Genomic DNA, 22,889 nt, shown 5'->3' with positions numbered 1-22,889 from the left:
CGTTCTATCTCCTTTATGAATCCTCCTTTAAGTTGTGTTATGCATGCTGCATTATCTCCGTATAAAATTGTGCGTACATTGTCACATTTCACATCATATTTTTCTCGAATGAGATGTATCATGGATCTCAACCATACACATTCTCGGCTAGCTTCATGAATAGCTATTATCTCAGCATGATTCAATGAAGTGGCTAGATAAACTGCTTTGTATATCTCCAAGATATGACAGTATCCCCACATATGAACACATTGTATGTTTGAGATCGAGATTTATAAGGGCTAAATAAATACCCAACATCAACATAATCAATAAGATCGGGACTACAATCTTTAGCATAAAATAAGCTCATATGTTTGATCACATTACGATGTCTTCTAGTAGGAGCAGAACTATATATACCTTGCTAAAAAATTGACCAAAAAAGGTTATGTCATGCCTTGTAGTATTTGCAAGATACATTAGTGCACCAATTGCACTAAGATATGGTACTTCATAACCAAAGAGTTCCTCATTCTTTTCTTGAGGTCGGAATGAATCCTTATTCAATTATGCATGTTTCTCATTTAAACAAATATTCTATTACTTTTGAAAACTCTCCAAGAGTTTCAATAATATCCAACCATCAATTTATCCCTTATAAGGATAATAAACAAGTTTTCCAGAAGCTTTATATACTTTAGGCATTTTAAATCCTTTAGAAATTTTCATATAGATTTTTGTCAAGTGGCAATATCAATATGTGTGACATCTTTAAGTGCCTGGCATGCAAATCAAATAAATGTTATGCTTACCAAGATGCATCCTTTTATGTTACTTGATAAATATTTCTACGTTAGCATGCTTAAATAAACATAGAATTCGGATCCTCGTAATCTTTCACAATATTGCGTCAATATTGTATCAAAGATATTAATGATATCTCATTTCGTATCAGTTCACAGTGTGACATAATATTTTGAGATCTCACTATTTCATTATTTCTAGGTACCTGAACCTCTTATAAGATTTCATGAAGTGTTATGTCGTAGGCTGTTCAAGAGCACATTGCCTTCTTATTATGATTATTTGCTCCTTATCTTTTTCAAAAATTATTTAATTTGGAATCGATTAGTCTACCGCATTTTCGTATGCATAGATTTTATCCTTTAGGGACACAAAATAGGAGCACTTGCAGCTTAAATATGAGATGCTTTCGGCATTTGACTTGAATTATCTTTCGAATGAGGATCTGATGATAATTCCTAACATATTTCATAGCTGCTTATAATCTCTCCCTTATGTTAGAAAAACTAACATACATCCTCCATCTTCTTTGAGGAATCCATCTTTGTGCATCATGGTATATCATTAATTGTATATCGCATATCAACTATTAGATTGAATAGTTGGTTCCTGAACTTGAACCAATTGAGAGGAAAAATATAATCATAATTTATTGGTCTAATGCATACAAGTGTTATTGTATGCAACATATCATATTCAGACCAACACAGGAAGCTTTGTTCTCATCAGTAATAGTTTAGCTATTTATCGAAAGCATTCAATGCCAAACTATCATCATCAAGATGAATTGTCTTGATTACACAATCTGAAAGTTATGTTCTTAACTCAATTTTATTGAGCAAACAACTTTATAAATGTCAAACTGCAGGTTGACAATAAACATATAAGTGATCATCTTATATCGATGCATCTTAATAGATCACATGACTGGTGAACGAGCCCATATTCATCTTGTATATTTTTTCAGATTTTGAAGGATCAAATTCCAACATTAGTTGGTCCAACCAACTTATCATGAGAACAAGCAAAATTAAAATTTCATGAAGAATTTTTTAGTTCTTCAATATGCAATACTCACTATGCACATCTTTTAGATGTCGCAATCGTTCATGTTAGTTTATGAACTCTTATTCGAGCAAACTCCAAGTTTAACATGAAATGTAAACTTTTACTTTAGTAAATTTCAAATTTACTAATACATGAATAAAGTTCAGATTTATTCCTTCAAAAGTAGATTTCAAAATAACTCTTCTCAATTATTCTGAAGTAGATTTCAAAATAACTCTTCTAGTTATTCTACATCTTTCGGAGGTGAGTTGTGATACCATCACAATCAAGTGCACGTTTGTATTGATAAGCTTTACTAAATATTATTACATTTACCCCAGGGAATGGATCTGTGCTTATAATAATCAAAATTCACATTCTCCTTGAATGGAATATAATCGTGCGGTAAGTCTATCCAATTTTGATAACTTATAACCTATTGCTACTTCAAGAGCAAATCGAGGCATACATATAATGTAGAGAATTTTTCTCTAACATATCTTATAGTCATACTAAGCGTGTGAAAATATTATCACTTTTGATGATTATTATCTATTGTCCCTTCACGCTTCACTTGTCTTCTTTCAGACATATTATGCACTGCTATAACACTCTTTTCAAGAATGGAGCAAGTTGTCAACTTTCAGATTCATTATATATTGCTATCATATTCACTTCATGGAATAGAGCAAATCAATGGGATAACACCCAATATTTTGCTTTAGCTCTCATAATATTATCAATATGGTGTGTTGACACCTAATTTTTGCTCTCCGTTCCTAAAATTAACGTCTTCAGGCTTCTTGATCATTAAAGGGCACAAAATATAATGTTTTCATCTTTTTTATAATTGTTGACAAATTATTGATAATCATCCTTACTTTAAGATTTTTATCAATTTGTTGTCGTATTTTTACTTTTCATAATTTATTAATAATCCTCCTTATAATAGGATTTCAATCAATTCATTATGGTTTTTAATATTTTACAATTATCTGCACACGTACACGACATGACATCATATTTTTATAATATTTTTTATATTAAATTATATTTTTTAATATTTTCAACATTCTTTACATTTTTCATAATTACAAATCAATACTTGCATTTTGTACATTTTTACGGTCCGCAAATCTAAGTCAGATCAATTATTTTTATACAGTATAATCATTCAATGTCTTGTCGCATTCGACAACGACCACACAATAATGTCTTGTCACATCCGACAATGACTACACATAATATCTTGTCACATCTGACAATGACAATTCAATGACATTACCCTTTGGACAATAACTCTATCCATTGGTCAAAAGTATGAACATCCTTTGGTCAATATCCTAAGGACTAAAGGATGTGCTATTATAAAAGAAGGGGACGCCACTTTATCCATTGGATAATAAGGAGTGCCCAATTTTATTATAAATAGGCAAGGGTGGAAGACAATTTTATTCATTTTTTCTCTCTACACACACATTTTCATACACCCACACATTTTTTTTTCTCTCTCAAATACATACACAAAAAATACAAGAAAAAATCTTTCCTCATTTTTCATTTTCTCTCCCAAAAATACACAAATGCATATGCACATTTTTTAATCACACACATTATATTCTTCTTTCTCCCCTCTCTCAAGAATAATCAAATACACGCACATTTTTATTCTTCTTCTCTCTCAAAAAATCCACACATATTTTACACTTCTTTCTGCTCTCCCTCAAACACAAAATTTGTTCATCTTTTTCTTTTTCTCAAAAACACATACATATACTCAAATAAATATTCTTGGCCAATGAAAAAATTACCGCCGATTTTTGAGGCCACCAAAAATAAAAGATGGATATTACATATATAAATACGTAATAAAAAATTAAATATTTTGGGCGATGAAGAAATCTTTATAATATTTCAAAACTTTATCTGAGCCCACTGTTTAACAAAAAATATATTTTTAAATACGTATATGCACACATATTTTTTTAATTTATTTTCATTATTATTTATTTATTACTAACATTTTTATTACAGGTGTTTATACAGGTTATTGGGAATCATTATCAGAAATGGCAGTCTAAGAAGACTTTAAATTATGTGTTTATATTTTTTATATTCTCGCACTTGTACAAATTTAATCATAGTGAAAGCTTTATTTTTGGGGTGTTAGGCGGGATATTCTTTATTTAATCTTCACCACGCATTTAGGCAAATTTAGGACATTAATATTTACAAAAAATATTAGATTCACTTAGATATTTAATCAAAATAAGTTATACTTTTTACACTAAAAAATATTATGTAGTTTTTTCTTCTCAAATAAATTCTACTTTTTTTCGTAATTTTAATCAAATATTACTTGTAAATACCTTTTCTTTTCATGGCACATCAAATTACACTTCTTTCCACACATCATAAAATACTTCATTTTTCACATGTATTTACACATTTTTTATACATATCTTTTACATGTTTTCTTATAACAATATGTTTTATTTATTTACATATACCTTTACATAGTTTTACATATTTATATCTTTCAAAAGAATTATTTTATATTTAATACACACTTTTTACATTATTTTAAATATACCTCCTCTCTTTTTGATAAATTTAGTCTAGCCAGATACCACAGTTGTAGATCCCGAAGGGTGTCTAATCCCTTATTTTCTATAATTTGAACCCTTACCTAGAATCTCAATTGATTTTCGCAGACTGAAACATAAATCGTACGTGTTAACAATTCAGTAGGTTTCCTTATTTTCCTTAAAAATTAGGTGGCTACTCTATTTAATTCTTTTAGAGTCCAATAAGTCATGTTTTGTTTAACCTTAGCTAAAACAGGGCATGACATGGTGTATTGAGATTCAAACTCAATATTCTTATCCATATAAAGACGTCTTAGGCTATAACTCGATGGAACTTTGAATCCAACATCTTATTTTCATGGTGCATCTATTTACATCGTGCTTTTGGGAGAATGACCATCTTCACGTGGTCAAATCTTTCTTTTAGGCTATTTCACAAAATAAATGAATCCTTAGTAGTAAAATATTCAATTTTCAGAATTTCGTCAAGATGATGACGCAAGAAATCATAGCTGTAGCACGATTTTGATTAGATGCTATATTTTTCTTCTTTATGGCGTCTCCAAGACCCATAGCATCTAAGTGGATTTCAACATTCAATATCCATGAAAGGTAGTTCTTGCTCGAGGTAATGAACTCAGATTTTGTATAATTATTAGCAATATTAAAAGAAAGGAAATAATACCTTAGCCTTCAATTTTGAGACGATAGAGTCTCGTGTTGATAACGTATTATAAAATATAAAATAAAGAACAAGAAGAATAGTAGAGAGAGAAGAGAGGAGACTTCTTTCTTTCTCATGAGGATTCTTGAGGAGTGAATTACAATGAAGGAAAATCCCATTATTTATAGGTGAAAACTAACCTTGGGTTTCTAACTTTTCCATAAATAGACATTCATTATATATGGTAAAGTAGACATTCACTATATATGATAATATATTTATAACAAAGTACCATTTTTAAAGTCTTTTTAATAAAAAAATTTTGTAATTTAGTTTGAGTTGGGGGTGTCAAGTGGGCCGGGCCGGGTCAACCCGGAACCTGCTTATGAATGTTAGCCGGGTTGTGGGCTGGTCAGGATCCAGGCCTGGTTAAACGGGTCGGTCCGATTCCGGGCCCAACAGTAATTTTTTTAAAAATAATCCTGAACTGGCCCACTTAACCCAACCCGGTCCAACCCACCTAAACCCGATCAAAATCGGTTAAAAATCCAGTCAAAACCGGTCAAAAACTATAATTTTTTTCTCCAATATACACTATATATACCCACGTATATATATTTTAAATACGTTAAACAATATATATACACTATATATATAGTATTTACTACATTAGAATTTAAAAAATATATACACATATACACAATTACACATGTAATCGTGTATACGACTATACATTAGTTAAATATATATATTACTCTAAATAAAACATATACTAAAAGATATATACTACAATATAATGATATATATAATAATTTATAAAACATATACACATGTATACGTTAAATATATACGTCTATAGAAGATATATACACATAAATATGTACCATTTAATATATACGTACTACTTTAAATAAAATATACTACAATATATACAGTTATATACACACTATATATATGGTTATATACTAATTTATAAAACATATACGCATGTATACGTTAAATATATACATCTATAGAAGATATATACACATATACGTACCATTCAATATATATGTACTACTTTAAATAAAATATACTACAATATATACACACACTATATATATAGTTATACACCAATTTATAAAAAATATACACATATATACGTTAAATATATACGTCTATAGAAGATTTATACACATATATACGTACCATTAAATATATACGTACTACTTTAAATAAAATATACTACAATATATATACTACAATGTACACACACACACTATATATAGTTATATACTAATTTATAAAACATATACACATGTATACGTTAAATATATACGTCTATAGAAGATATATATACACATATATATGTACCATTCAATATATATGTACTACTTTAAATAAAATATACTACAATATATATATATATATATATATATATATATATATATACTATAATATATACACACACTATATATAGTTATACCCTAATTTATAAAATATATACACATGTATGCGTACCATTCAATATATACGTACACATATAAAATATATGTACTTCTTTCAATAAAACATATGCTACTTAATATAATAAATTAATAATACTTTATAGTAAATTAGTAATATATTAAAACTAAGTATTTTATTTAAACTAAAAATTTAATTTAAATCATTAAATGGAAAAAATTACAAAGTAAGGACTAAGGAGTGAATGAATGTTGAATTTTATTGATTGCAAAATGATCCAAAATTTATAATATACATGGATGAAAAATCTACAAATTTTGCATCATTTTTCTAACTCATTCATGTTAATATTAATGGGAACTTGCATAGGATAGTCAAAGTCAACGGGGTCAATGCATTAGATTTGATTCTGCTGAGTTCTCCCGTGAAGTCATAATTTCTTCAAGTCTCTGCTCATCGTTCGGCTCCACTCCATTCATTGATTTCTTCGTTCTGCTCTAATCCAATCTCTAAGGCAAACTAGAACATTCATTGTATTGCTTCCCAATGAATGTCGGTTGTCTCCAAGCTGCTGTCGTCCCTGACTAAAAGCGCTCTCCGATGCAACGGTTGACATTAGAACATTCAGGATATCTCTAACTAATCTTGAAAGCACAGGATATTGTGCTTCATTATTCCTCCACCAATCCAACGTGTTGATCCGTCATCTGCGATCCTCTAGCGGCGATCAGAGATAATATTTCAGCTCTTCCCGATAAGTTGATTTGTAAGCCCCTCGTCAACACTGTTCCAACAAGGTAAATCATAAAAGTGATCAGGAAAACTACTATGTGCTGGCCTTTTAGAAGATGATGGCTCCTCGAGAGGATGATGAGCGATAGTTGGAGTGATATTTGTTGGAACAGCTAAATCAACTAAATCAGCATAGTGGTTATATAATTTATCTATGTAAGCGTTCGCATCGGTCATAGCCGTTCACAAATCAGGTTTTTCTTGTTCTTCATCATCAGAATCATTGTTAGTATTTATTTCTAAGTTAGAATAAATAAGAGTACTAAAGTGGCACATAGTATTATATTTCATGCACGGATTTAGCAAAGCACCAACCAAGTAAATATGAGGAATCGAAAAAAATATTTTTGAAATTTTGCAAACATGGTACCAACAGCTTCTTTGTAATCTTCTTTATTTTTATATTCTTTGAGCAAACCAGAAATATCGGCTATATATGCCAAAATATTACAAACAGTAGGATAATAAGCACCGGAAAGTTCAACCGTAGCTATATAATTTTTTTTTCAAAAACTTAACAAGATCATTAATTACAGTCCAATCAGAATCATGTCGCATGCAAGGGGCAAAATCAGCAAACGAACCACAATGTTGGTTAAAAGATAGTGTAATAGGAACTCTATATTTATAACAAGTTTTTAAAAAATCATACGTAGCATTCTATCTAGTATCACATTCTTCAGGCATCAATATCGGTGTAGGTCCATTTCGTTCACATTTAAGTTTAAAGTCTTTAATTTTTCTTCTACGATTATTTCCTTGAATAAAACCAACAGCAAACCGAATTTTTTCAATATAAAGTTAAAAAAACTCAAGATCGTCTCTTACAATTAAATTATATATATGATAAGCACATTTAACATGAAAAATTTCAGGTAACGACGGAGATAGCTTAGATTTTAACTTTGTTATAGCAGTCTTGTTGTTAGAAGCATTATCAAAAGCAATACATATGATTTTATTTTCAATATCGTAAATTCTGCTACTTTAACAATCGAATCAACAATGAAATCTCTAGTATGTTTACGATCTCCATCATATAAAAAAGCAAGAATACGTTTTTGCATAACAAAATTACTATCTATCCAGTGACAAGTAATTGTTAAATAATCATTTTTATTTACAGTAAGACCAAGATCAGAAGTTAGGGACATTCTACATTGAATATTTTTTAACAATATTGATAAATAAAAATAATATTGTGAATGAGGTCCAAAAATATCGGCCCTACAAGTAGTTCTAGGAATACCATTAAATATAGGATTATAAATTGCTTGAATATAATGAATAAAGACATTAGAAGAAGGAAAACTAAAAGGCAAACAACCCACAGCTACCATTTTAGTTATTTCTTCCCGGTCCCTCAATTTATTATACTTCTTCATTACCTGACCGCTTTCTGGGTCCATTCTAGTTTGCGTTGGCCCACCAACATCCGCACCACCTCGTGCATTTAACTCTTTTTCGTGATTATCACTTATATGTCTCATTAACGTACCTGTACTCCCTTGCTTGCCTCCTCTTTTATGCTTATATATTTGTTGAGAAATATTGCATTGCACTTCAATATTTGATATACGTTCAAAAAATTGTCATGCAATACTAGTTGGTTTGCCAGCTCTTGGGGCATGGGGAGGACGGGGAGGGAGATTAACCGATTCAGATCTAACGTTAGCATTTCCTACTGCGGGTGTCTCACCAATATTTTCATCATCTTCGTCTAAATTAACCACATCTACTTCATTTTCTTCCTCTATACCATAATTTTTCTGAGATTCTACATAATCCATATCGTGGGCACCTACACCTAAAGGTACATCTACTTCTTCCTCAAAAGGTTGACTAAAGGGTGCCGGAGGCACACGGGTATATCTACTACTTGAAGTACCTCTACCGCTAGTAATTCATTTTTTACTACCACTACCACTTCCGGAACAAAATTTTTTAACACCTTTAGTAGCGAGGTTTCTTAATTTATCCATAATATAAATTAAACTAAAAAAAATCAAAATAAACAAATATAACAAAATAAATATTCAACAATTAATACACTAAATAAAAATTAAACGTAAGAGATGGAACGACAATACCAAATTTTGAAAGTATCCGAAGATTGCGACTTTAGAAACTTTCACTCGTGCTTTGTAATCGCAAAATTAAAAAATTAAAGTGAGCACTTTAGGAAATATATAGAATATTTGAGAATTGAGATTTGAGAGAGAATGAGATTTGAGAGAATCAAAAATTGTGTGGAAAATGATTTGAAAGTGTAGGGTATTTATAGAAATTATTTTGGGTTTAAAAAAATATTTTAATTGAATTTTTTTTAATTAAAAATGGCCAATTAGCCATTTTTAGAGCCCAAACGGTAATATAGCCATTGGACCCAATGAGCAAAAATCTGAATTTTTTTTTTCAAAAAAAAACAAAACCAACCGGGCTGATTAATCAGTGGGTTTGGACCGGGCTTGGTCCGAGCTGGGTTAATCGAGCCCAAAACTAAAAATAATCCGGCCCAATACCTGGTACCCTACAGTCCGTGGGCTGATCGGACCGGGTCAAACCGGGTCAATTTTCCTAAATGGGCCAGATAGGGCCGGGTTAACCTTGCTCGTTTGACACCCTTAGTTTGAGTTGTTCAAATAAGTAAGCAAATTAGGTTAAATTTAATTCCATCGTTGATTCTGATTTTTTCTTTTGTTCCCGTACATTTGTTCTACTTTTTCATGTATGTGACGCGTTTATATGCTGTTTTAAATTCTAACCTTTTAAAATCAATTATTTTTATTTGCTCATTAAAAAAATATTTGAATGAATTAATTCTTAAAATTGTAATATCATGATATCTTATTGAGTAGCTTGACTTCAGACCACTAATTATATTGAGCTGATCCTGGGAGATGAGTTGGGTAAGGATTTGAGGTGGTGAGGTTGGGGCTATGAATTACGATGAAGATGAGGTGTGTTGAAGGATTGTGATCAAGGAAACAATCAACGTGAGATGTCACTTGTGAAACTTGTTTTTTCTAGTTTCACCGGAAAAATATTTTTCTCATTTTTAAAGAACTTATTGTTCTAAAAAAATATTTTAAAATTTTTTTGATCAATTAAACATGAAAAAATTTAATTAACACACCATCAATCTCTATTGTTGAAGCTGCTGATCTCATGAATCTTTTTTTCTTTGAAAGATACACATAGATACAAGAGTTTTTTTTTTTTTTAAAAAAAAAGAATATAACCTATCTACATTGAAACAACAAATGTATTCTTAATGTATCATATTTTGAGTTCAATAGGATTCATATAGGTATATATAAAAAATGGTTTATCATAATTAACCTTTTTTAGTAGTAGTTATCAAGGGTTGTGGTGGAACATCGATGGATAAGATCCCTTCATCACGTCGAAGGCTTCATTTTACTCAGAAATTTCGGATTCAAGTCCTTGAAATGGAAAAGATTCCTCTATAACGCATTTTCTCCATTTAACGCTACTTGCATGATGTGAATTTAAATTACATGAAGCTCCAAAATAAAAGAATAGTCTAATTATAATATCGGAATATCGGATGTCGAATGGAAGAACCAAAAAAATTAAACTTTCATGTAATGATTCAACTTTAAGGTAAAAAGCAAATCATGAAATTAAATGTAATGTTGTGTTTTTCTAAATAACAACCTACGAAATTTACTGATCCAATTAGTTTAAACTTTGAATTTGTGTTAGATAGATTCATTAAAGAGTATATAATAATCACTAACAAAAATATTCTACCAGAATATCTCCATTATGAAGGCTCGAACATGAAATTGTTAATAGAACTTTATTGAAGGGAAGAAAGGCTAAGGTTTACAATATAATCTGAAAAGCATAAAACTAACTAAAACAAGAGTAGGCTATATATACATAGCCAATAACCTAAAGGTCCATAAACTAAAGGCCCAATAACATATGGGCTAACATCCCCCCTCAAACTCACAATGCAACAGCAATAAGCATTGAGAGTTTGTCACACAAAAAACGAAATCGAGATGCCGACTGAGCCTTCGTAAAAAGGTCAGCAATCTGCAAAGACGATGGAACAAAAGGAAGCGATATGGTCCCGAGCTGTAAATGATGACGGGTGAAGTGACAATCAATCTCAATGTGCTTCGTACGCTCATGGAAGACAGAATTCTTTGCAATTTGTACCGCACTTTTGTTATCACAATGCAGGGGAGTAGGCATGGAAATGTGAACCCCCATATCTGCAAGAAGCCAACGTAACCAAATAATCTCACATGTAGTCACAGCCATAGCACGATACTCAGCCTCCGTGGAAGATCTAGAGACAACATCTTGTTTCTTGCTCTTCCACGAGATTAAAGAGTCTCCAAGAAACACACAAAAACCAGTGGTGGATTTACGATCATTGCGATCTCCATCCCAATCAGCATCACTATAGGCTCGCAACTCGAGAGATGACGTCGAGGGAAACAAGAGATTCTGAAACTGAGTGCCACGAAGATACCTTAGAATACGAAGTACAGCTCCCCAGTGCACAGAAGTAGGAGCAGTAACAAACTGGCTAACAACATGAACTGCATGTGCTATATCTGGACGAGTAACCGTAAGGTAAACCAAACTACCCACAATAGTCCGATAAAGACTCGGATCTGATAATGGAACACCATCACTAGGAGAGTAACGTGCATTGATTTCAAGGGGAGTATCTACAGTCCTGTTGTCAGAAAGACGCGCCCGTGTAAACAAGTCAGATATATACTTAGTCTGAGAAAGAAGATACCCTTTCTTAGACTGAGCCACCTCAATACCCAGAAAATAACGCAGCAAGCCCAAGTCCTTCATTGCAAATCGATGAGCCAAATCATGCTTCAATAACTCAATACCACTATGATCATCGCCAGTAATAATCATATCATCTACATATAAGGACAATAGAATTCGCCCTGCACTTGTACATCTAACAAACAATGCTGAATCATGGTTACTCGGGACAAATCCAAGGGAAGTAATAACAGTGGAGAATTTCTCAAACCAAGCACGAGGGGCTTGTTTGAGACCATATAAAGCTTTTCGAAGCCGACAAACTTCACCTGGCTGGTGGTCAATACCTGGGGAAGGAGTCATATAAACTTCCGCGTGGAGATCACCATTCAAAAAAGCATTCTTGACATCCATCTGAAATATCTTCCACTGTCGAATGGATGCAACAGCAATCATAGTGCGAACAGTCGTCATCTTTGCTACGGGGGAAAAAGTCTCCTCATAATCCATACCATATTGTTGTGAATACCCTTTTGCCACAAGTCTTGCCTTGTATCGCTCAACAGACCCATCAGATTTTGTTTTTATCTTATACACCCATCGACAACCAATCGCATGCTTACCAGGTGGGAGAGTAACCAAATCCCATGTATGTGTATGATGAAGAGCAGCAAGTTCCTCAGCCATAGCATTCTGCCAAAGAGGATCAGACACAGCCTCTCTATACGACTCAGGTTCAGACAAATGATGTATGTTTGCAATAAAGGAAGCAAATGAGGCTGAATATGTAGAATAGTAAAAATCTGGCAGTTTGGTGGACTTACAAGGTCGAGTAGACCTCCTCAGAGGTGGTGGGTCTCCAGTCTCAACAGTCGAAGGAGCAGACTCAGGCACAGGCGAGGCTGAAGCACTATCAGGTGGCACACCAGATGGCATGGATGAATCCGGAACTGGAACCTCTATGTCAATCCCAAAGGGATCAATAAGCCGAATATCTGACTTTGTCACATCATGGGTTTTAGCTGGAATGGAATAAAAAGGAATATGTTCCAAAAAAGTGACATGTCGTGAAACATATAATTTCTGACTTACAGGATCATAGCAACGATATCCTTTTTGTCCAATACCATACCCCAAAAACACACATATAGCTGATTTTGACCCTAACTTATTTCGTTCAACATGAGGACGAAGAACAAAGCAAGTACATCCAAAAACTCGTAATGCAGAATAATTCGGCGGGTGACCATATAGTTTCTCAAACGGAGACATCCCTGAAGTCAATGCAGTAGGAATACGATTAATCACATATACAGCAGTTAGAACTGCTTCTCCCCAAAAAATACTAGGAACCTCTGCAGACAAAAGTAAAGAGCGTGCTGTCTCAACAATATGACGATGTTTTCTTTCTGCCAGACCGTTCTGCTCAGGAGTGTCGGTACAAGATGACTGGTGTATGGTACCATCAGAGGCAAGTAATTGAGTGAAGTCATTAGAGGTATATTCACCCCCTAAGTCACACCTGAAACACTTTATCACAGCCGAATGTTGTGTTTTAACAAGGGCTCTAAAGTTGTTGTAAATGCCAAAGAAATCAGATCTGCGTTTCATAAGATACACCCAGGTATAACGAGTATAGTCATCTATAAACGAAACATAATAGGTCGATCCACCCTTAGTGGATACTGGCGCTGGTCCCCATACATCAGAATGAATAATATCAAAAGGAGCAACAGAATAAGACACACTTTTATTAAACGGTAAGGCAGAAAATTTTGCCAGTTTACAACCACTACAATCTGAAATATCACTAGTGTTCACATGACCCAAAGCACCACTAGAGACCAAAAAACGTAAACGTGAAACTGACACATGTCCTAATCTGGAATGCCAAAGATAAAACTGAGAAGACAAAGGACTCAAACGAAAAGAAGATAAATCTATGCTAGAGGCAGCAACTACAGACACTTTGAGATTCTCCAAGACATAGAGTTCCCCCAACCTACGGCCGGTCTCCAGTCATTGTAAACACAGCAACACACAAACAATTCAAAAAACAAAAAGATGCAAAACCCTAGGTTGAACAATTCCGAACGAACAACAATGGCAGCAAGCAAAAGAACGAAAGACGAACAATACCAGACAGCAAACGAAGACAGCAACGAATCAATCCAACCAAAAAAAAAAACCCAACGAAAATAGCAAACGAATACAGCAGCACCTCAAAAAAATTCGGGGCTCCGCCCCGAACCCCGGACGGGGGCGCGCTGCCCCCCGTACCCCCCAGCGAACTCACCGCGGAGTTCGATCCGCGCAGTAGGTGCCTGCTACAAAATCTTCAACCAACAAATCAAAGGACATGGATCGAACTAGCTTTGATACCATGTTAATAGAACTTTATTGAAGGAAAGAAAGGCTAAGGTTTACAATATAATCTGAAAAGCATAAAACTAACTAAAACAAGAGTAGGCTATATATACATAGCCAATAACCTAAAGGTCCATAAACTAAAGGCCCAATAACATATGGGCTAACAGAAATGTTTCATTGATCATATCATATCTCATTGTGACACTCAACCGTATTAATGTTCATGTTTTTTTGTTTTTTTTAAACCTCAGATAACCTACGACCGCTACGATCTCGGTCACAGCATAGCCTGCAAATCACACATGAAATGTAAACCACACTAGACAAGCCCGATGCGGCAGACTCGACTCAGAAGGCATTGAGGGGAATTGTAAATATAAAACGCACTAGACAAGTCTTATGCGACAAACTCGACTTAAAATGCATTGAAGGGGATTCAAACTCAGATCACCCGTGTGGAAAATCGGCCACCCTCCAAACCAATTGAGCCATCTCGAAAGTTTTATTAATGTTCATGTTGATCCTAGAGGACTTGTATAAAATGAACCTAGGCTAACTTAATTTTGCGCATATTAAAGTACAAGTCTATGTACAATTATTACTTGACAAAAAAGTCATCAAATCACAAGACGCCACGTGTCGGAAAACCATAAAATGTTCCAGAAATTGACTGGCCCACCGACAACCTAGTTGTAAAGTATATTGTACGGTCAAACATGTACCTATATATATATAACTAACTTCTATTTCTAGTTATTATTGTTTCTCCCTAGGCCCACCCCCCTATAACCCCCCCACCCCAGCCCCAATTAAAAAAAAATCTTCATATAATTATACACCTTCTTGTTCACAAAACAAATCTCTCTTGTTTTTCTTATTTCTCTCTCTCTCTCTCTCTCCTATTTTCTTGCATGGAATTCTCTCTTCCATTGGTTCACAACTTGCATTTTGTTAAGGTAAGATGAAAAATGGCAATCACAATTTGATGAATAGAAATAATCCTTTGATGGGAATCCAAAAGATACAATTTTTTCAAGAAAATAATTAATTAATTAAACAAAAAAAAAGTGATTCTTTTTTCATCAAGATCATCAATATAAGAAGAACAATAATGTTGAAGAGCATGGTTAATCTTGATCAAGAACATCAACTTTCCATTGTACATATCTTGTTTTGAATTAGCTCTAATGGTGTTTCTATTGATGATTTTATTATAATTTTGAGATCTTGAATTAGATTATTGTATTCTTTTCCTATTTTTTTCTTTCTTTCCAATTTTCCAATCTCAAATTATTAATTTGGTCTTTTTTTTCCAAGTTATTTATTTGAACTAGTACTATGTAGATCACCCTTAGCAATCTCAGTATCTCTTAGAAATTGATTTCCATTTTGGATTATATTGGAATATTTGGCTTTCATCCTAACAGACCGGTAGATTTGACTCTTGTTGTCAAATAGTATTGTTTTAAGTTTTTTCTCTACAATTTAAAATGATACTTAAACATGAGATAATAGTACTATACTAAAGTTCCCATTGCTTGTCTAAATTTGGAGTATATATCAAAATGCCATAAACTTCCATATTCTTTGCTTCTTTTATTTTTTTCTCTATTAAATTCTTGTTTTCATTTGCATACTTTTGTTTTGGATCCCACAGGTCACTTGGAGCACAAATGCAAATACATGCATTTTTTCATTTTTGATAGTTTACGTCTTTTAGACCGACTTTTTAGAAGGGGAGGGATTAGACATCTCTAATATTCTATAATTTTGGAAATATCCCAACGTTCATGTTCATGCACTTTAAACGCGAATAGACAATCAATTACTTGCTAAAATACGTAATAGTTTGATTCTATTCTATCATGAAAAAGATAGAACAAAGATGCTACAAAATTTGTCCCTTTTTTTTTTCCTTATGAAAATGGAATGTAACATTGTGATAGAGACTTAAATTTTTGTTTTTTTGTTTTGTTTTGCAGGAAGAGATGTCAAGCCCCCTTAGTGATCAAATTTTGAATTTTTGTGAATCTGAATTTTTCCCAAATGTACAAAATTCAGAAGTTGCTTCTAGCTCAAATTGTTGTAGCTATGAAGAACAAAGTTCATATTCAAACAATCTTGAAATGAACAAGTTTAGTAACACTATGGAGAAAAATGAAGACACAAACATCACAACAGTTACATCTAATGTTATTAGTCCTTCAAGAATCAACAACAGCAACAACAACGACAATGATAACAACAACATTAACATCAACAACAACGATCTATCGATAATATTTGATCCTCAAGAAGATCAAATTGGGAATGATATTTCTGCTTCGATAGAGTTCACACAAGATGGAAATTTTTCGATTCCACATCATTTACTTCAACCTCAACACCAGGATTTATTCGATATTAATTCACTCAACGATCAACATATGAAAATGACAGATCATGTTTCGGATGGATCCCTTCAACAAGCTCATCATCATCATCAATATACTCCTGATCAACCTCCTATAGTTCCACTTATGGGACCTCCATTAGGACATTTCTATGAAGACGAATCTTTGTCATCTGTACCTTCTTACATGCGCGTTAACACATCTTCCTCTCCTTCTTGTCCCCTTCTTGATCCTTCACTCGCGAATTACTTACCTTTAAACTCGAATACTTCTATGTCTAATGCTGAATCTTCAGCAATACTTGCTGCTGCTACTGCGGCCGCTCCTGGAGGTGGCTTGTTCTTCGGGACTGAGTTTCCACCTGTACAAGAAATCGATTTTCAAGGTGATAGTGGTAGATTATTCTGCCCTGACGCCTTGCCGCGAGTCTATAATTGTTCTAACGAGCTTCAGGTAAGTTCAGTTACTTTAACGCGACAAAAATAAGTTCTCATGGTAAAGGCCATAATCTTCATTTGAAATTTTTCATTGTGAAGGCATTGAGCAATGAGAGTCAACATTTGGTTAGTGCTAGTGGTTGTTCTAACCCTTTGGCATCAGACATAACAAATTTGGAAGATACTAGTTATAAAGCAGTCAAATGCACGCCGGAGGAGAGGAGGGAGAAGATTCATAGATACATGAAGAAGCGAAACGAAAGGAATTTCAGCAAGAAAATCAAGGTATGCATCAGCATATATAACTTAAATCCTTCTCGACGCGTTTGATGTTCTGCAATATCTGTCAAAACTTTGACTATGTTCTGCAAATTTTTTGCAGTATGCATGCAGGAAAACACTAGCAGACAGTAGGCCAAGGGTTCGAGGAAGATTCGCGAAAAATGATGAATTTGGAGAGGGTAGTACTAAGACAAATTCTTGTGGTACACATGAAGATGTGACAAATGAAGATGTAAAACTCAATTTTACATATCATCAAGACCCTAATATGATAACTTCATCATCAGGACATGATCAGAACAATGTTAATATCACTCATAATGGTCGAATTTTCACTTCGAATTGCCATTCATCTACAAGTCCCTATGATATTTGCCCCCCTCTGTATTGTACAGATGGCCAGTTGCACTAAAGCATACGCGGCTAAACAAGTACTCTTTTCTTCAACAACTTACTATCATCTATACTTTTTTACTTATATCGACATACCTTTATAAGCGATTGCTGATAAGTTTTTCATATCTTTTCTTTGGTTGAAGTTCGATCTGCATGGTGAGAAAACAAGATGAACTGGTGAAGACATATAGGATATGCTTACTTACATATACCTATTATTTGGTGTAAATAACTTCAATAGCAACTGCTTCATCCACCAATCTTGGATTTCATCAGACAACTTTTTACACTTAGTTTTTTCAAGTCCCAAATAAAAGGGAATAATAGGGTCATTTTCGACATACAAGTTTAGTAATAATTCAAATGGAACTTCACAGTGAAGACATGTAAATTTTTGTAAATCTGTACTAACACAAATTGTCAGTAATAATTCAATGGAACTTCACAGTGAGGACATGTAAATTTTGTAAATTTGTACTGAATTGCATTTTTTTATTATAGCTTTGATGAATTGCCAACTTGAACAAAGTTGTGTTTACATCTATTCCGGTAATGTTAATTATACATATTCATATAGTACTTCCTTTTACTAAGTATCTTTATATGCAACCTTACCTTGCATTTTCTGTCGGAGGGTATTTCCAACGCTTGAGCCCGAGCCCGTGCCCTCCTGCCTGATCACAGGACGACTTTTGCCAGTACTATTGGTGATTCCTGGATCCACTTGATACATGAGCTTTGTAAGGATCAGATACTACACAAACTCGAATTCTGGTACGACGTCTTTAAAGGAAGGACATGACAAAACACACTAAGATTCCATTTAATTCTATGAAGGACATGACGAAACACACTAAGATTCCATTTAACTCAATGCAACGCGAATTTGGGTGATGTTACAAGCAGTCAAAAGATGGCAAATTATACAAGTTCAATTCTAGGCTATTGCCTAGTTTATTACAATGTTGATTTATAATAGTGTCTTGATAACTAGTCTTCCTTCAACCATCCTTCATTTTCCATTTGTATCTTTGCACAATAGTCGAACAAACTTCCATCGAAACAACGCCTTATAGCTTCTTTCGATAGAAAACCGTCCTGATCTCTAGCAAGAACATACAAAACTCCCCACTCCATTTTGCTCGCGATCCTACGAAATCAAAGATAAAATTGAAAGTTGTCGAAAATAGACTTCAATTTGGTCGATAGAACGAAGTACAAGGGGGAGAATTTAATAGGAATTACCAGCCAAATAAGTCGAACGCTTCCCTGTTGCCTTCAGTCATTTCCCAGAGTTCTCCAAGAGTAAGCTTATCAGGCAGCGTGCGAGCGTACATGCTAAAAGTATTCTCGAAATGCACAGGGTAGAACCTATAGGAGGGCAAATATCATCAATTCGACATCTCACTTAACAGTCAATTACTATTAAGGGGAATACTATACTAACCTTCCCTGTCTGTCATAGGTGCTAGTATCACTTCCATGCTTGGCCTTGTGTATATTGTGAATATATATCGGTAGAAAAGGAGATGGAAACCACCCCTGCATCGTCACAAGAATATATGTGCGATCCCGAATTAGTTGGGGTCGGTGAAGGGAGAATATATATCCCTAGGAAAATCATACCGACTGATTTTGTAAAGGACGAAACTTCAACAGCGAAATTTTAAACGAAAAATGTAACTAGAGGTGGAATTTATTTTTTTTATCATTTACTATATAGTAAGAGTAACATTTTTAAGAACAAATCAACATACCGGCAAAGTAGGATAACTCAAACCAGCATTGATGACGATGGCAATTATGAGAGATGCTATCATATTAAAGCCAATTTGACGAAGTCCTGTCGAGGATCACAGGAAGTTATCAGTTCAATTATACCAGAATTATACACACTATTATAGTGTCAAGATCAGATCCTTACCAACTTAAACTAGGGGCATAGCAAGAGGCGGATTCAAAATTTAAATGTAATGGTTTCAACTTATAAGACTTTTAACATCTAACATTATGGGTTCACATCTAATATTTGTTAAGATTTCAATAGGTCTTCTCATATACATATATATTACTCCGTGTCTAAAGTTATAGAATCCACTAACTTAAGCTACTGGAAATATATTTCGTAAGTGTAACGAGCTATTACACGGATAGTAATAAACACCTAAGAATGACAATTGCCCTGAATTAACACACAACATTAGAATGTAAGCTTACAATTTCTTTTTTTCCAACTTCAATCTCATTATTATTTTACCTTATCTACATCAAAAATAGAACTTGTATTGTAATACAAACGCGGAAATGGAATGATTACCGGAGTAAGTTTCCCATGGATAAATAATGCCATTATCATCCTGGTCAAAGAACGCGACGTGCTGTTGAAGAACGCTCATGCCGTAATGCCTATGGCCAGGAGTTCCATGGGGATGGTTCATATCAGGAGCCACTAATCCCCTCGCCAGATCTGAATATACATTACCACATATTTAAACATCATAGCGTAACAATCCTTAAGCAAAACTATCACAAAAATGAAAATACCGAACAATCGACTAAATGTACATGTCCTTGTTCAGGCTAAACTGCTCAAATTATAAGATGAGAGTTACATATAACTATCCACACGAACATCGATTAATTGATCCCTCTAATCAATGGTTTTGCTAATTAGAAGCTCAGCTACTTCAATTAGAATACATTTTGATATACAAGTATAGGGCCGAGTAGAAGCCCCCGGTACTAAAAGCTCAAACCTGAGATCTCTGATTAGTCTCTTCAGAAGAAATTGCTTTTTAACAATCACACTCTTTTCAGAAGAAATTACTTTTTAAAAATCATCACTCTTTTAATCTATCTGTTTACTCTCTTTTTAATCTCTTAAAAGAAATTACTTTTCATATTTAGTAAATTTAATCGCAAACGTCGCATTTGGAATCTTAATAGCAGTTAGTTAGTTAGTAGCTCAGTTGGCTGGTCCGGTTACTTGAGCTCTCATTTTCCTTTGAAAAATATAATAGTTGGCTGGCCCGGTTACTTGAGCTCTCTCATTTTCCTTTGAAAAATATAATAATAAAATGGCATGCCTTAAATCATAAAAATACAGAGGATACTTTGGAACCTTATCATACTCCCTTCGTTTCAATTTATCGGTGAGACTGTTATCTTTTTTAATTTGTTTTAAAAATCCCTTTTTAGATACAATAGGTACTTAATTCCAAAATTCTATATAGCATAGCATGTCTAAAATCACCAAAATGCATAGAATATTTTGGTGCTTTTTTTTTTTTTTTTTTTTTAAAAAAAAACAGACTAATCCAGTAGGCTTCCCCTCTCTACTTCTTCGCAGGAAGTGGTATGAACTGCGTACATTTTACACCCAGATAAAATAGACTATGTGTGAAAAAAAAATAGACTAAAATAAAATCGAGAGCAGGGGAACAAAAATGGAGAGAGAAATCATGATGGAGAATCGAATCTTTACCAATAAAGTAAAAATTCAAACAGCCAGTGTCGTCCCAAAAACAAATAGCACCTACTCTAATCAAATCAGAGAAAAATTAAACTTTAAGATTCCCTTTTTTCCTTTTCTTATTGAAATGATTTGCAACCTATACACAAATATTCAAGGTTCATTTTAAATCACAAGATTCAAAAGTTCCTTTTTTTTTCTTAATACCAGGGCAAGTTCAATCGATGCCACATAAATTGAAACGGAGGGACTACTAATTAGATTCCTCAATATTTTAGTACTTATTTTAAAATTACATGATTTTTTCTTCTTTTCTTAAATTTCATGTCTAGTCAAAACTTTTTTTCAAAAAAATAAAACTTTACTGTTCGATGCACTAAAACTTTTCGCTATACTCTCCTCTAGACAAAATAGGGGATACGAGGAAGAGTCAAACCACAACAATTTAATTTTATGCAAGATAGGGGATACGAGGAAGAGTCAAACCACAACAGTTTAATTTTATGCAAGATTTATTTTTTCAAAGCCTTACGGGCGGAGCTACACTTAGGATAGGGGTCATCCTAACTCCCTTGACGAAAAATTATATTATATTATCTATACATGGTTAACATTATTTTTTTTATGTATATCTAATAAAAAAAATTAATATTAATATTATTTTTTCTTTTATGTTAATATTGTTTTTTTTATCTGTCCTTACTAGAAGACATTTCTAGTAGGATGTTATTTCCACCATATGAAAGCAACATATCTAATCAAAGTAACACTATATATACATCAAAAAAACAACTTACAAGGCTTTGGAATAGAAGTTTCCAAATCAGTCCTAAGTTTCCTTTCATAAGTCTCCGGTGCAAGCGGCGCCTCCGGCGAGGAGGCTGCATTCCGATCTATCCCCGCAACCTCCATCGTTGCCATCTCTTAGCTTCCCCTCCACAAATTTCTCCAAAAATACCAAATGTATCTGACTCAACAATGATAATAATAAGCTACAAAAAAGATAGATAGAACACAATGTGTTATGTATCTGTCTTGACAATGATCATAAGCTAAAAAAGAGGTATAGAACTCAAGAAAGTATATTGTGTTATGTATCTGTCTTGACAATGATCATAAGCTAAAAAAGAGATGTATAGAACTCAAGAAAGTACCAATGCGTTTGAGTTCACAACAATAAGGTGAAAAAAGAGATGGAAAAAACTCAAGAACTTCGTGTCACAATGCATGCATTAGAGCATAGGTGAATATATATATATATATACACTATATACTATAAGTGGACAAGTGGAATTTTACATGCATGTATTATTGCACCTAGCAAGTGACATTTGGTTTGCTCATTTTCTTGACACCTACTTTCATACGTGTTATTGTTTTCCTCATTGATATGATAATATCCTAGATCCCTTCGTTTGATTTTACTTTTATTAGGGGGTGATGTTT

The 22,889-nt window shown here is 33.4% G+C and overlaps 2 protein-coding genes across 3 annotated transcripts; one reads left to right on the top strand and one right to left on the bottom strand.

Moving 5' to 3' along the window:
* The first annotated feature begins 15,224 nt into the window (after window positions 1-15,224).
* LOC107853171 (homeobox protein 13-like) lies at window positions 15,225-18,471 on the top strand. 2 transcript variants are annotated; one of them, XM_016698177.2, is made up of 5 exons: window positions 15,225-15,419; window positions 16,446-17,309; window positions 17,393-17,578; window positions 17,676-18,006; window positions 18,115-18,471. In XM_016698177.2, the coding sequence occupies exons 1-4, from the start codon at window positions 15,375-15,377 to the stop codon at window positions 17,985-17,987; spliced, it is 1,407 nt and encodes a 468-aa protein (XP_016553663.1). In that variant the 5' UTR covers window positions 15,225-15,374; the 3' UTR covers window positions 17,988-18,006; window positions 18,115-18,471. The 2 variants fall into 2 exon arrangements, with proteins under 2 accessions (XP_016553663.1, XP_016553662.1); XM_016698176.2 differs by lacking the exon at window positions 15,225-15,419 and adding an exon at window positions 15,449-15,622.
* A 341-nt stretch (window positions 18,472-18,812) lies between these two features.
* On the bottom strand, window positions 18,813-22,674 carry LOC107853172 (peroxygenase). Its single transcript, XM_016698178.2, has 7 exons — window positions 22,598-22,674; window positions 22,241-22,435; window positions 20,289-20,438; window positions 19,729-19,814; window positions 19,419-19,513; window positions 19,217-19,342; window positions 18,813-19,121 (listed from the first exon to the last, which is right to left on the bottom strand). Exons 2-7 carry the CDS (start codon window positions 22,362-22,364, stop codon window positions 18,962-18,964), a joined length of 741 nt encoding a protein of 246 aa, XP_016553664.1. The 5' UTR covers window positions 22,365-22,435; window positions 22,598-22,674; the 3' UTR covers window positions 18,813-18,961.
* Window positions 22,675-22,889: the final 215 nt, after the last annotated feature.

Source organism: Capsicum annuum, chromosome 12, assembly GCF_002878395.1.
Source record: "Capsicum annuum cultivar UCD-10X-F1 chromosome 12, UCD10Xv1.1, whole genome shotgun sequence".
Lineage (NCBI taxonomy): Eukaryota > Viridiplantae > Streptophyta > Magnoliopsida > Solanales > Solanaceae > Capsicum > Capsicum annuum.
This window is presented reverse-complemented; position numbering and strand designations above follow the sequence as displayed.

What these genes read in the sequence shown, in the direction of transcription:
- LOC107853171 (XM_016698176.2), top strand. Translation starts at nt 15,575, where the DNA reads ATGTTGAAGAGCATGGTTAATCTTGATCAAGAACATCAACTTTCCATT. An exon ending in ATTGTTCTAACGAGCTTCAG is followed by an intron (nt 17,310 to 17,392) that starts GTAAGTTCAGTT and finishes TTCATTGTGAAG; the next exon opens with GCATTGAGCAATGAGAGTCA. An exon ending in ATTTCAGCAAGAAAATCAAG is followed by an intron (nt 17,579 to 17,675) that starts GTATGCATCAGC and finishes AATTTTTTGCAG; the next exon opens with TATGCATGCAGGAAAACACT.
- LOC107853172 (XM_016698178.2), bottom strand. Translation starts at nt 22,364, where the DNA reads ATGGCAACGATGGAGGTTGCGGGGATAGATCGGAATGCAGCCTCCTCG. An exon ending in TGAGTTATCCTACTTTGCCG is followed by an intron (nt 19,514 to 19,728) that starts GTATGTTGATTT and finishes GTGACGATGCAG; the next exon opens with GGGTGGTTTCCATCTCCTTT. An exon ending in ACCTATGACAGACAGGGAAG is followed by an intron (nt 19,343 to 19,418) that starts GTTAGTATAGTA and finishes GCCCTCCTATAG; the next exon opens with GTTCTACCCTGTGCATTTCG.